A 14,621-nucleotide genomic window follows, 5' to 3' on the forward strand; every position below is an offset into this window, starting at 1 on the left:
TAAAGCTAAGTTGTTAAAAATAATCCGCAGAACATTTCCCGCATATGCGATTTTGTAGTAAAAAAAAATCGACCCGCTCTAATGTTCACATATCCAAACGCCTACCAAATAGTACTACAGTATGAAAATAAGAAGACGAAAAAATAAAGAGTGTGGGAATGTATTGTTATTTGTGAAAAGGCTAACAAAAACCCTGACATATGAATATCAACAACGGTAAATGATGGATATGCATCGATATGAGTATGAAATGTGAAAATTTCCCCATGGCAAGTAAATATCGAAAAATTATATTTTGCAGCGTAACATATATTTATTACTCAACTGCTCAAAAAGCTCGAGACCAATTCGAGAAAGACATGCAACCGAAAAACTGACTGTTAGAAGTTGGATTAAAAACAAAAAAATCAAATTCATAAATTTAAATTTTTTTTAATTAAACAACTTTTAATTTTATAAATTTGAAATTTTATTTATAAAATTTAATTTTTTTTAATTTAAAAAATGTATTCAATTTAATTTTTTTTTAATTCAAAAATTTTATTTTATAATTTAAAAAATGTATTTATAAAATTTAAAACATTTTTTTTAATTAAAAATCTTATTTTATTTAAATTTATTTTATTTATTTATTTTTAATTAAAAAATTTAGTTCAATTTTTTTACCCAAATATCTTAAAATGAAAAAAAGAAAATTTTAATTTTAAAACTTTTTAAATGCATTCAATTTAATTTTTTTTAATTCAAAAATTTCATTTTATAAATTAAAAAATGTATTTATAAAATTTAAAACATTTTTTTTATTTAAAAAACTTATTTTATTTAAATTTTTTATTTTATTTATTTTTTTTTTTAATTAACAAATTTACTTTAATTTTTTTACCCAAATATCTTAAAATGAAAAAAAAGAAAATTTTAATTTTAAAACTTTATTTATTCTATTTATATGTATTTTTTTTTTTAATTTAGAAACCTAATTTTATTTAGATTAACTTTTTATTTTACTTTATTCTTTATTTAAAAATTTACTTTAAAAAAGTGAATTTTATAATTTTAAAAATTTATTTATAAAACTTATTTTATTTAAATTTTCAGTTTTATTTCTTTTTTTTATTTAAAAAATGTGGTCTAAACAATTTTGTTTTATTTAAAAAACTTTTTTAATTTAAATTTATTATTTTATTTTATTTTTTTTATTTAAAATTTTTTTTTAAATTTTTAGTCCCAAATATAATATCTTATAATTAAAAAAAAAAATTTAATTTAAAACTTTATTAAATTTAATTTTTTTTAATTAAAAAACTTTATTGAATTTCAATTTTTTAATTTTTTTTTAATTTAAAAAGGTTAAATTTATAATTTAAAAATTTTTTCTATAAAATTTAATTTTTTTTTTATAAAATTTAAAATTTTTTTTAATTTTATAATTTATAAAATTTTTAATTTTTTAATTTATAAAATTTTTAATTTTTTTTAATTTATAAAATTAAAAATGTTTTTTTTTTATATAAAAAATTTACTTCAAAATTTTTAATCACAAAATAGGGTTTAAAAAAGAAAAATTTAATTTCTAATCTCAAAATCGGGATTAAAAAACTAAAATTTAATTTTTAATGCAAAAATATTTAATAAAACAATTCGCAACCCTCTTCATAACAGATTTTTGTTTTATAAAAAATACATACTAACAATTCCACAGTATCTCCTTCAAAGCAATTATGTAAATGTGTTTGGTAACAAAATAACAAGCTTCATGCAAGCATGCTGTAATTTTACACAAATACACACCAATGTATTTATGTATGTATGTATGTACATACATATGTATGTATATGTATGCATTTTCGGCAAAAATATTTTCGAGCACTTATGCTTACTTGCATTCACTTTTACTGCTCTGACCGCAGTGTACACATATTTTCATTTAACAAACCAGAGAGACTCAACTTAAATTGCTAACTAATCCTATAACCTTTTGGTTTGCAACGCTTACATGTGTGGGTGAGAATTTATATGGGTGTAGTTGTACCTACAAGTACATACATACATACATACATACATATGTGGGAGCTGCTGTGGAATGTGTGGAATTTCAGACTTTTCGGTGGAGCAGTGCACTCTCTGTTTTTTGGTCACAAATAAATACACACACACACACTTATGTTCGCATGTAAGTATGCTGCGGTCAGCACTGCTTTAATATACTTCCGTTCACACTTAATCACTATGTAGCTTACTCTTGGGTATTACTAAGGCACATAGGCGCTTGAATTTTCTTTTGCTGGAGCACAAAGCGTCTGTTAGCAGCAGTTGGAGCCACAAAGGTGTGACTTTCTATGATGTAATGGTTTAAAAATGTGTTAATTGTTCGTTTATTTAACTAAACTTTTTTGGGAATGATAAATTGCAAAGACTATCCATTCGTCGTTTTAAACACTATCTCTCTAAAGGAGATTTTCATAGTCGGTAAGAAAAATTTCTTTGAAACGGCAGGACCGATTGACTGGAAATTTTCACTCAATATTCTTAGTTAGACCAGTTAATGATAGAAGCAGTAAGATTTTTGATAATAATGTCGTGTTTTTTAAGCTTATTGTTTAAGGCTATCTGGATTTTAAATTTTTTTACAAAACACGCCTTGAGTTGGAAAGTCGCCATTCTGTCAAAAATCAAAATCTTAAATAGTTCTTTGATCATTGGCCTTATTCATCTTAATATTACTAAGTTTTCGGCGTTTTTGGATTTGAGATAATTTTAAGCATTTTTATTTTGTTATTATTATTTTTTAATTTTTTCTATTATTTTTTTTTAAATTTTTTTATTATTTTTTTATTTTATTTTTTTTTTATTATTTTTTTATTTTTATTTTTTTGTTATTATTTTTTTTACAATAACAGCAATGCAAAAATGACAACAACACCAAAAACAATAGCGACTGAAACCAGTCAAAGTGAGCCAAGTGCGATAAGGTGTAAGTATCCTTGCTTTAGTACTTTAAAACTAAGCTTTACTGCGTATTACAGTATTAAGATTTTTGGACATGCTGAAATCACCAGTTTACACCGAAGAAATTTATTAAAATATCTATTAAATTTGTGTTCTTAACTTACACATTTCTATGGATGCATATTTCAATCTTTAACCTGTAAAAATGTATAATATCAAGTGAAGAAAATCTGGAGAACATTTCGTACAAAAATTGTCTTTTATATTGAATATATGGACATTAAGATGGTCCTTAAAAATTCGAAGTAACTATTTTTCAAACTTTGCGCGACAATAGTGGATATTACAGGCGAAAAAATTGTTAAATATACATACATACATACATATACATACATATGTATGTATGTACATACATACATACATATGTTAACACCGATTTTACATTGACGTTTCTAATATATTAGATATTTAAATAAAAACTTTTTTCTTAAAAAAATCCTTATAAAAATTTATTTTTCAAAAAAAAAATCTTATAAAAATTTATTTTTCAAAAAAAAAATCTTATAAAAATTTATTTTTCAAAAAAAAAATCTTATAAAAATTTACTTTTCTAAAACAAAAATCTTATACAAATTTATTTTACCTAAAAAAATTTTTTTTTCTCAAAAAATAAATTGTTTTGAATGGTCAAAAATTAACCTGTTTCTTGAACCACTTAAAATCGCCATAAATTCTTGTTTCCAAAATATACCACTAAAGTACAAACTCCTCCCCCACATATGCCATGAATTTTCAGAAATCTATTGCAACAATTTTCTTTCCAAATTTTAGAGCCACCCTAATATATGTAGTAATGTTCATACATATGCACACACGAATAAAGCAAATTTTATTGCTGACTACAGCAAATCGCAACCGACCATCCACATTTATTACACCAAATTTATGAGTGTCTGAAAGAAAGCGGCAAACTGTTGCATACCAACAGGCGACGAACGGTCATACAATGTAAGTTTAGTGGCATAACTGTTGGCTGGCAGGCCCAAACACTTTCACGCTTGCTGCTTCGATAAATTGGCATGAAAGATTTCGCTTTGCCAAACGAACGAAATCGCATCGCAAGTCAAATGCACACAACATTTGCAAAAGCGCACAAAAGTGCCGAAAAATGGCAAGTAAACGCTGTAGAGAAACTCCACTGCCGGGATGGGAATGAAACCGGCGCGCACTAAAACTGCTTGAGCCAGAAAAACAGCAGACTAAAGGGTGATGTATGGATATTCAAGGCAAAATATTGATTTTCAATTTGTACGAGACAAGCCAAAGCAGAAGGAGCTAGGCAGTGTAGGCAGTTCGAGAAAAATAAATGCAATTTGGGCAGTTATGCAGAAAATGCAGTCTCGAATTTGGCAAAAGGCACAACAATGCTGTGCCCGGAAGTCATTAAAAAGGATAAAAGAGTAGAATAAGCAGAAAACACTGCTAAGCTAATGCTTAACGGCATAAACATGCATACACACACACACACACCGAAGCAGATGTATCTAATCGAATTTGTTTGAGATATGTACATAGGTATGTATGCTTTGAAAAAGAAGCATGCAAGCAATTTTGTGGCTAATAAATCCGACTTCGCAACAAATAAAAACCGTAAATGCGACAGGTTGATAAGTGAGGGGTGAGGGGTGCGGTATGTTAACGATGAACTATGTACTATGTTATCATAATGAGGCCTGTTATAGTCGTTGAGGTAAAAACAACCAAAAATCATACAATAAGTCATCTGATCTGTAACCAGCATTGCCTCCGAGGTAAAATGGCTAAGCACATATCTAACTATTGAACAAAAACCAAACTTTTTACTGCTTAGTATGCGATTAGAATAAGAAATTAACATCTTGCGCAGTAGAGCATTAACTGTTGAGCTAAGCGGCAAATACTATACATATTTACTAAAGGGTTTACAATATTTATTGCATAATTATGGGGTCACTTACCTGTACATCAAAATTTGGTGGCTGTTGCTGCAATAAATTTCCAGGAGATTCAATTTGATTTGGTCCTTGTGCCTGATGGTTCATCATGGGGCTCTATAACACAGAACATATAATTATAACATAGTATATAATATTTGTATATGTATGTACGTATGTATAAAAAGCCATCATTTCACATACCTGTGCCATTTGCATGCCGCCAACGCCGTTCATTACGGGCGGTTGCAGTTGACCCATTTGCATTTGATGTGGCGGATATGAGTTCATTTGTGTACCCGGTCCACCTTGATGATCCATGGAATTGAGCATGTGATTAAAGGGATGTGTTGGGAAGCCACCATGTTGTGTGGGATCGAGTAGTGCCGGTGGGCGTGGCAGCGTTTCTTCAGCTGGCGAGGGCTGACGGGAGCCAGGCGTGCGACTGCAATGAAAAATAAATAAAGCAATAAATTAATTAATATACATATATATAAATAAATAATTACAAAACAAAAATAAATTTGGAAAATCAAAAAATTAAAATAATCAAAAAAAAATTAAAATAATCAAAAAAAAATTAAAATAATCAAAAAAAATTAAAATAATCAAAAAAAATTAAAATAATCAAAAAAAAAATTAAAATAATCAAAAAAAATTAAAATAATAAAAAAAAATATTAAAAATAGTGAAAAAAACATAAAAAAAAGTCAAGATAATAAATAAACAAAAAATAAAAAAATTAAATTAAATTAAATTTAAAATAAAGTAAAATAAAATAAAATAATAAAAAAAAAAAATAAAATAAAATAAAAAATAAAGTAAAATAAAAATAAAATAAAACACAAAACAAATAAAATAATCAAAAAAATAATTTAAATCAATAAAAAACAAGACAACAAAATAATAAAATAAAATTAATGTACATACATACATATGTATGTATATAAAAAATATTAAATAAAAAATAAAAACACATAAAATAAAAACATGAAATAAAAAGAAATACACAAATAAAGTAAAAGATAAATTAAAATATGAATAAAATACAAAAACAAATAGAATAAATACAAATAATTTAAAAATTAAATAAAACTTTAAATTAAAAAAAATATCAAAATAAAAACACATAAAATAAATAAATAAACAAAAACATGAAATAAAAAGAAAAATATAAATAAATAAAAAATAAATTAAAAAATGTAAAAATTAATTTAATAAAAAAATAAATAGAATAAAATAACAACAATAAAAATAATGTAAAAATTAAATATAAAGATAAATAATACAAAATAATTATAAAATAAATAAAAATAATTAAATAAAATAAATATAAGAAATTGTAAAAACAGTACAAAAAAAATAAAAAAATATATAAATATAAAACATATGTAGTTATAAAAAATTAAAAAAAAAAAATAATAAATTAAAAAAAAATAAAATAATAAAAATTAAAATTGTAAAAACAAGGACAAAAAATACAATAAAAAACGTAAAATAATAAAATAAGAGAATTATAAAGTAAATAAAATAAATTAAAAATAAAAATAATAAATAACATGAACATAAGAAATTGTAAAAACAATTAAATAAATAAATAAAACTAAAAAATATAAATATAAAACATAGTTACAAAAAATTAAAAAATAAAAAAAAAATAATAATTAAAAAATAAAAAAAAATAATAATAATTAAAAAAAAAAAATTATTAAAAAATAAAAAAATAATAATTAAAAAATAAAAAAAAAATTATTAAAAAATAAAAAAAAATAATTAAAAATTAAATAAAATAAATTAAAAATAGAAATAAAAAATATAAACAATTATAAAAATAAAACAAATATTAAAATAAAAAAATATAAACAATTAAAAATATGTATGTATATCAACAATACAAATATAAAGATATACAGTTGAACTTCCATAACTCGAATCACCATAATCCACAGACTTCGTCGAGTTATGAAAGGAAATTTGCTTGACTTCATTTGCCAATTCAAGAGTTCGAGTTATAGAAATTCGAGTAGTGAAATCTCGACTGTATTTAGCATAGTATATACATATGTATTTAGATGAGTATACTACAGTATGCTATATAATTATTTTTCTATTTCTAAACCCAGATACAGTAATTCCACACAATGTCTATTGAAATAACTTAATTTGACTACAAAATTTCTGTGGAAGCCAAAACAGTTTTAGTGCTGACGCATTGGCAATATAAAAACCGGAAGCATTAGCAGGGAAATGCACCTTATGTATATTAACATGTGCAACTTTACTAAACAGTGACACGCGCGGAAGTCCGAAATTCTTTGGGACTCCGAATTTGGGACAATCCACTTGTACACATTATCCTTATTACCTTAACTCTCAAACTGTTTTGTGGAATATGTTTGGTGTTTGATAAATGATGCGCTTAGTAGAGAACAAAACCAATTTTTTTTAATATTTAGCTACGAATATATATGTATATATATAACAGTGGCGTTCAAACTGTTAAATCTGTGCATGGGTTGATTGCTGACGAAGCTTAGGAAATTTTAATGAACTTTGAATAAAAAAAAAAATATTGGAATAGGTACACATGCATATGTAATTTTTTTCCATATGCATATCACTTAATGACTCTTTTAATTCAATTATGTCAGCTGAATCGCATTTAGATGATACTTCAATCATTTTACATCCAATTGAGTTGATAAATCATCTAACGCCATAAAACAACTGTGACTGTGTCCACAAGCGATTAGCAGCAGCAAAGCACGCGTTAGATCTCAGAATGAGATGTGATAAATTGTCAAGTCATTAATTGTGCAGCGACGAGCAATCCATGAATGTCATTAATAAAACAACAATTTAATTCGACGCTGTCTAGGTCAGTTACTGCACTGCAAATGTATGCATTTGTGTGTGAGGTAAATAAGTAAGTGACGTTGAGGAGATGAGCAATTAAAAAATTATATGATGTAAGAGAATTGTTGAGTTATAGAGGCGTAATAGTGAAATTAAACGATTTTATAAATAACAGTAGTAGCGCTGTTGTTGTTGTAGTAAACAAATTGTTGCTTATGCGATTGGGACAAATTGCACGCGATCGTCGTAACTGAATACATTATCAGTTGGTGACAAGATAGTTTTGCTGAATATTTTAATTTTTTGTTGTTGTAGTACTGCACACATTATCATTTGGTGAAAAGGTAGTTTTGGTGAGATTTTTTAAATTTTGTTGTTGCATTATACTATATTAACGAATTCGAAGTAGGCTTGGGAATACTTTTCATGAGATAATCTTCGATTTGCATAAATCTGTGCCTGTATTATTTTTTATATGTAATATAACATTCTGCAATGCAAAGAGAGAATGTACAAAAGCAAAAAAATCGTAATACTTTTTTATAACAAAAGTGTAAAAAAAATTAATTGTATTTTTGTATGGCAACTATATGATTATGATGAACAATTTCTTCGCCAGTGCGTTTTTTTATAACATCAAAAAAAAATATCTCGTCAAATAAAAAAGTTTTTATACATGATTTTTTAATTTTTGTATGGCAACTATATGCTAAAGCAGTCCGATCTGAATAATTTCTTCGGAGATAGTAACGTTGCCTAGGTAAATAATCTAAGTCAAATTTCGCGAAAATATCTCGTCAAATAAAAAAGTTTTCCATACAAGTATATGATTTTGAACGGTCAGTTTGTATGGCAACTATATGCTAAAGCGGTCCGATCTGAACAATTTCTTCGGAGATAGTATCGTTGTCTTAGAAAATAGTCTACGTCAAATTTCGCAAAAATATCTCGTCAAATAAAAAAGTTTTCCATACAAGAACATAATTTTGAACGGTCAGTTGGTATGACAGGTATATGCTTTAACGGTTCGATATCGGTGATAAATATATATTTTTGAAGTCTCCGAGCTTTCCCACCCAGCGTGTTACAAACTTTGTGTTTAGGGCATAAAAAATTACTGCCGCTCAGCTTGCTTGCTGTGCGCAAACGAAAGACTTAAGCAACAAACTTGCCGCAATCATCCCAATATGCAAAATATAAATGATCTGATCAAAAGAGACTAGACAAATTATTTCAAATGCACCAAATATTTAATAAAAGAATAATAATATTTTTTTCATTATTATTTTCTTATTATTTTTTTATTACTTTTTTTATTATTTTTTATTATCTTTTTTTATTATTTTTTTATTATTATTTTTTACTATAACTTTTTTATTATTTTTTCCATAATTTTATTTTTATATTATTTTTTATATTAAACATATTTTTATCTTTATTTTAAAGTAATGAAAACTTTTTTTTATTAATTTTTTATATTTTTTTAAATATTTCTTATTAATATTTTTGATTTTTTTATTTTTTTTTTTATTATTTTTTATTATTATTATTTTTATTATTTTTTATTATTTTTTTATTATTTTTTTGTTATTTTTTTCATTATTTTTTATATTAAACTTATTTTTATCTTTTATTAAAAAGTAATGAAAACATTTTTTTATTACTTTTTTATATTTCTTTTAAATATTTGTCCATTATTATTTTATTTTTTTTTTTTATTATTATTTTTAATTATAAATGATCTGATCAAAAGAGATTAGACAAATTATTTCAAATGCACCAAATATTTAATAAAAGAAAATTCTTAAACTCAAAAGCTCTCCAAGTAAGCCTATTTGTCGTGACTAAGCGCGCAAAATTCACATAATTTGGCTTTGCCGCCGCATGCGTTCAACTGCGCCTTGGCCATTATTTTGGCAAAAGCCAAATTATATAACACCACAAATAAGCATAATTTATAAACATACACATGCACATAAACATACACATACACGTGGTGTACGCACATGGTCAATTTGTCAGCTTTAGCTGCTGCGTCGTCGCCCGCTTCGTCGCTTCTATTGTTCGTCTTCCTTCTTCTTTTTTTACTACATACTTCTACTTCTTCTCCAGCTGCGCTCGTTCGCTTAGCTTCCCGCCTTTTTTCTCTCAAGTCAAACACGTTTTCCGCTGGTGCCGTCGATCGCCTCTTGTGCTAACATTTTCACCTTCTGTCGCTCTGCAGCTTTTGCTTTTGCATTTACTTTGTCTTTGTCTTTGGTTTTGTCTTTGTCTTTGTCTTTGCGCAGCAATGTTTTCGTTGTTAGGTCATTAACACACAAAAGCTGCGGCGCCAACTACTGTAAGCTCAAAACAGCTGCTGCTGCTGCTGCTGCTCGAGAGCGCCGTGGTGGTGTGTGTGTGTGTGTGTTACGCGGCCAGCAGCCGGCAAAAAACGTGTTGTTGGTGGGGCGTGAGTCAGTGAGTGACACAACAGTCATCAACTAACTGGCAGCTGCTGGTCATATGCAATTATAATATGTCTGTATGTATGTATGTGTAGATATATTTGCGACATTTATATTATTTGCATATTTAGCTTTATGGTTGTTTTTGTGTGCATTGTAATTGTTTGCGACGCGTGATTGTGCACGTTTGCACACTTAAATTATTTATGCACAGTTACCGTTACTTAAGCTTTTTTCCAGCTGTTAATAGCAGCTTTATTTGATGTAATCTTTAATTGATTTTTAATTGGATGAAGATAATAAGCGCTTGCGATGATTGTGAGCTCATAAAACATTTTCATTGATTAATAATTGTTGTCTTGACAACGTTAACTTCGAAACTATCATACCATTCGGAGCGTAAAAAGTTAATAAAAAAAAAAAAAATGATTTTCATCAGTTTGTATGCCATTTGCTATAGTGGTCCAATCTGAACAAAATTGCTGGAGGATTTAGCCTTGCCTTGGATAATAATGTATAGCAAATTTTTTTAAGATATCTTGACAAATAAACAAATTTTTCATACAAGCATTTGCTTCCGATCGTTCAATTTGTATGGCAGCTATATGCTATAGTGGTCCGATCTGAACAAAATTTGTGGAGATTGTAATATTGTCCTGGACAATAAAACATGCCGAATTTGGTGAAGCTATCTCTTCTAATAAAATATTTTTCCATACAAAGACTTGAGTTCCATTGATCAGTTTGTATGACAGCTATATGTTATACTAATCCGATCTGATAAATTTTTTCGGAGATTACAACACTGTCTTACACAACAACCTGCGCCAAATTTGGTTACGATATCTCGTCAATTGAAAAAGCTTTCCATACAAGCATTCGATTCCGATCGTTCAGTTTGTATGACAGTTATATGTTATAGTGGGCCGATGTCGGCAATTCCGATAAATGAACCGCTTCTTGGTGCGAAAAAGACTTGTGCAAAATTTCAGTTCGATACCTCAAAAACTGAGGGACTAATTCGTGTATGTATGTATATACAAGCAGACAAAAATGGCTAAATCGGTTTAGTTTGTCAAGCTGATTATTCATACACACATATACCATATACTTATACACTTTATAGTGTCTCCAATGTTTCCGACTGGAGCGTAATTTTTGTTTAAAAAGCATAGTGTTAACGGTATAGCAGCCCAAAAAAAAAAAGAAAGCTTCCAAACATAAATAAATTTTTTCATTCGAGGGTAGCCGTATTATCGTAATTAAACTTATTTTTTTTTTGTTTTTTTATCATATCATTACCTTATTTCTTTTTTTTAATTTTTTTATTATTTTTTTTTTATTTTTTTTTATTATTTTTTTATTATTTTTTTTTTAGTTTTTTTATTATTTTTTTATTATTTTTTTTTATAATTTTTTATTATTTTTTTATTACTTTTTTATTATTTTTTATGCTAAACTTATTTTTATCTTTTTTTACGTAATGAAATTTTTTTATTATTATTTTTTTATTATTATTTTTTGCTATTACCTTTTTTATTATTTTTTCCATAATATTTTTGTTATTTTTTTATTATTTTTATTATTTTAAACTATTATTTTTTTATTTTTTTTATTAATTTTTTTATTTTTTTTTATTTTATCATTATTTTTTTATTATTTTTCATTATTTTTTATCTATATCTTTTTTAAAGTAATGAAAACATTTTTTTATTATTTTTTTTATATTTTTTTAAATTATTTTGTTTTTTTTTTTATTATTTCTTTTGTTATTTTTTTATTTTTTATATTTTTATTTTATTTATTTTTTTTATTTTTTTTTTATTTTTTTTCTATTTTTTATTTATTTTTATTATTTTTATTATTTTTTTAATTTTTTAAATTATTTTTTTATTTTTTTTTTATTTTTTTATTATATTGGATATCTGAAAGTAAATCAACGCATTTATAACCGTTTACTTTTCAACTTTCCTGACGTGGGTGTTGTTGCCGTCACATTAACTGTTTTTTATTTGAAAGCTAACACTTAAAGAATTATTGAAAACGATTTGAACGACTCTTTTGATTTGTTATACAAGGCAAAACTTTAATTGTACAATAACAGTATATTCAATAGCGAATATGCTCACAAAGGAAGTCGTGAAAAGCGGCGCGATTCTCATACAAATTTTGGGTAGTCGAAAAAGTCGTTTCGTATTTTGTCAATAGTTGTCGTTGCAGTCGTAATATTTTAATGTATAACTTGCTCTTCTCGCCTTTTACTCAAACATTTCATGAGCTGATATTTCAGGCTCGCTTTTCACTTGAGCTTCTTAATCGACATTAGTGCAACGCCTATAAATTTGAGTGTCTAATCATTATAATTATAATCACAGCGAGCCAAGTAAATCATCAGGCATAGTCTTCGCATTTCATTAACAAATTTATGCTCCCATACCGCGAATATAAGAACGCACCCTCGTAAGTCAACTAATAACTTAAAAGTAAAGCGTTAACGGAATGCAAAAAACACTGAATATTTTATGAGAATTTATAATTTAAAAGTTATTCACCTAAAATGCTGCCAGAAGGCAATTGCTTCCTCACATTCCTCTTTGTTCACTCATTTTTTGCAAACCAGAAGAATCAACAAATTTAAATTGCTACGCATAGCCATTAAGAGTTTCGTATTAGTGTGTAAACGCTGAACTAAAATCAAGGCTTTGCGAAGTTAGACGAACCATGAAAAAAAGCGCTAATAGCAACAGCAACAAGCAATCAAGTAATCAAAAGTGGGCAAGTAAACCGAACATTAACCTTCAAAATTTTCAGCGTAGTCCAAAGAAATAAATACATACATACATACATACATTATACAACTAAAACAAGTTGCTTGGAAACTGCAACGCCTTGGATACTCTGAGGTAGAATACGCAAAACATTATTAGCGGTGTGGTAATGTTGTAGTGATAAAGCGCTGGTGCCTACCCAGAAAATTGGGCGGAAAGCAAATGCGCTAATGCAAGAAAATAAAAGTTTCAAAAATACACTTATGGGGAAAAAATTTATAACAAAGGTGTGGTTTCACTTTTTCGTAAACCATTACCAGTGCAACGCGAGAGACCCGCAGCGAGTAAGTCGAGACAAATTTAGTGAAAAAGATAAACTACGGTGACTTACTTTCGATGCACAGCAGCCACTGAGCCACCAAATGACGCACATATACAAACATACGCCGCAGTAGGCACAAACAGGAAAGCCAGAAGCCAACAAGCACCAAGCGTACTTGGAAAGGCGCAAAGAAATACGGATAAACCTTCTTTATGAACAAAGTGACAAGGAAGATAAAAAAATTCAAGCAAAATTGATTTCGAAATTCAAAAGAAGGACAAATGAGTGATTTAACAAGAAGTAGTGTTAACTACGGCTGTAACGCAGCTATAATACCCTGAACAGGTGTGTTTTTTTGGCATAAAAAGGTACAGAACATGAACTTGAGTGTCAGTCATCAGCCAATTTGTATGACAGCTATATGATATAGTGGTCCGATATGAACAATTTGTTAGGATATGGCAGCGCTGGCTTGAGCAATAATCAATGTCAAGTTTCGTGGCGATATTTTGACAAATAAAAAAGTTTTCCTTACAAGGACTTGAATGTGATCGGTCAATTTATATGACAGCTATATGATATAGTGGTCCGATATGAACAATTTGTTAGGATATGGCAGCGCTGGCTTGAGCAATAATCAATGTCAAATTTCGTGACGATATCTTGACAAATAAAAAAGTTTTCCATACAAGGACTTGAATGTGATCGGTCAATTTATATGACAGCTATATGATATAGTGTCCAATTTGAACAATTTGTTAGGATATGGCAGCGCTGGCTTTAGCAATAATCAATGTCAAATTTCATGACGATATTTTGACAAATAAAAAAGTTTTCCATACAAGGACTTGAATTTGATCACTCAGTATGTATGGCAGCTATATAATATAGTGATCCAATTTGAACAATTTGTTAGGATATGGCAGCGCTGGCTTGAGCAATAATCCCTGTCAAATTTCGTGACGATATCTTGACAAATAAAAAAGTTTTCCATACAAGGATTTGAATTTAATCAGCCAGTTTGTATGGCAGCTATATGATATAGTAGTTCAATTTGAACAATTTGTTAGGATATGGCAGCGCTGGCTTGAGCAATAATCCATGTCAAATTTCGTGACGATATTTTGGCAAATAAAAAAGTTTTCCATACAAGGATTTGAATTTAATCTGTCAGTTTATATGACAGCTATATATATATTGGTCCGATCTGAACATTTATTAGTATATTGCAGCGCTGTCTTGAGCAATAATCTTGTGTCAAATTTCATAAAAATATTTTGACAAATAAAAAAGTTTTTCATACTAGAAC

At 27.2% G+C, this 14,621-nt stretch overlaps 1 protein-coding gene across 3 annotated transcripts in view; it reads right to left on the minus strand.

The window, feature by feature from the left end:
* The window catches only part of LOC126751425 (maternal protein pumilio), a 466,406-nt gene that overhangs the window by 386,838 nt on the left and 64,947 nt on the right, over window positions 1–14,621 (minus strand). For all 3 annotated transcript variants that reach the window (XM_050461680.1, XM_050461681.1, XM_050461682.1), the window contains 2 exons: window positions 5,124–5,364; window positions 4,944–5,036 (listed from right to left, as the gene is read on the minus strand). In XM_050461680.1, coding sequence (XP_050317637.1) covers window positions 4,944–5,036; window positions 5,124–5,364 — 334 coding nt within the window. The remainder of the gene's footprint in view (window positions 1–4,943; window positions 5,037–5,123; window positions 5,365–14,621) is intronic.

Source organism: Bactrocera neohumeralis, chromosome 2 (genome assembly GCF_024586455.1).
Source record: "Bactrocera neohumeralis isolate Rockhampton chromosome 2, APGP_CSIRO_Bneo_wtdbg2-racon-allhic-juicebox.fasta_v2, whole genome shotgun sequence".
NCBI classification, from domain to species: domain Eukaryota; kingdom Metazoa; phylum Arthropoda; class Insecta; order Diptera; family Tephritidae; genus Bactrocera; species Bactrocera neohumeralis.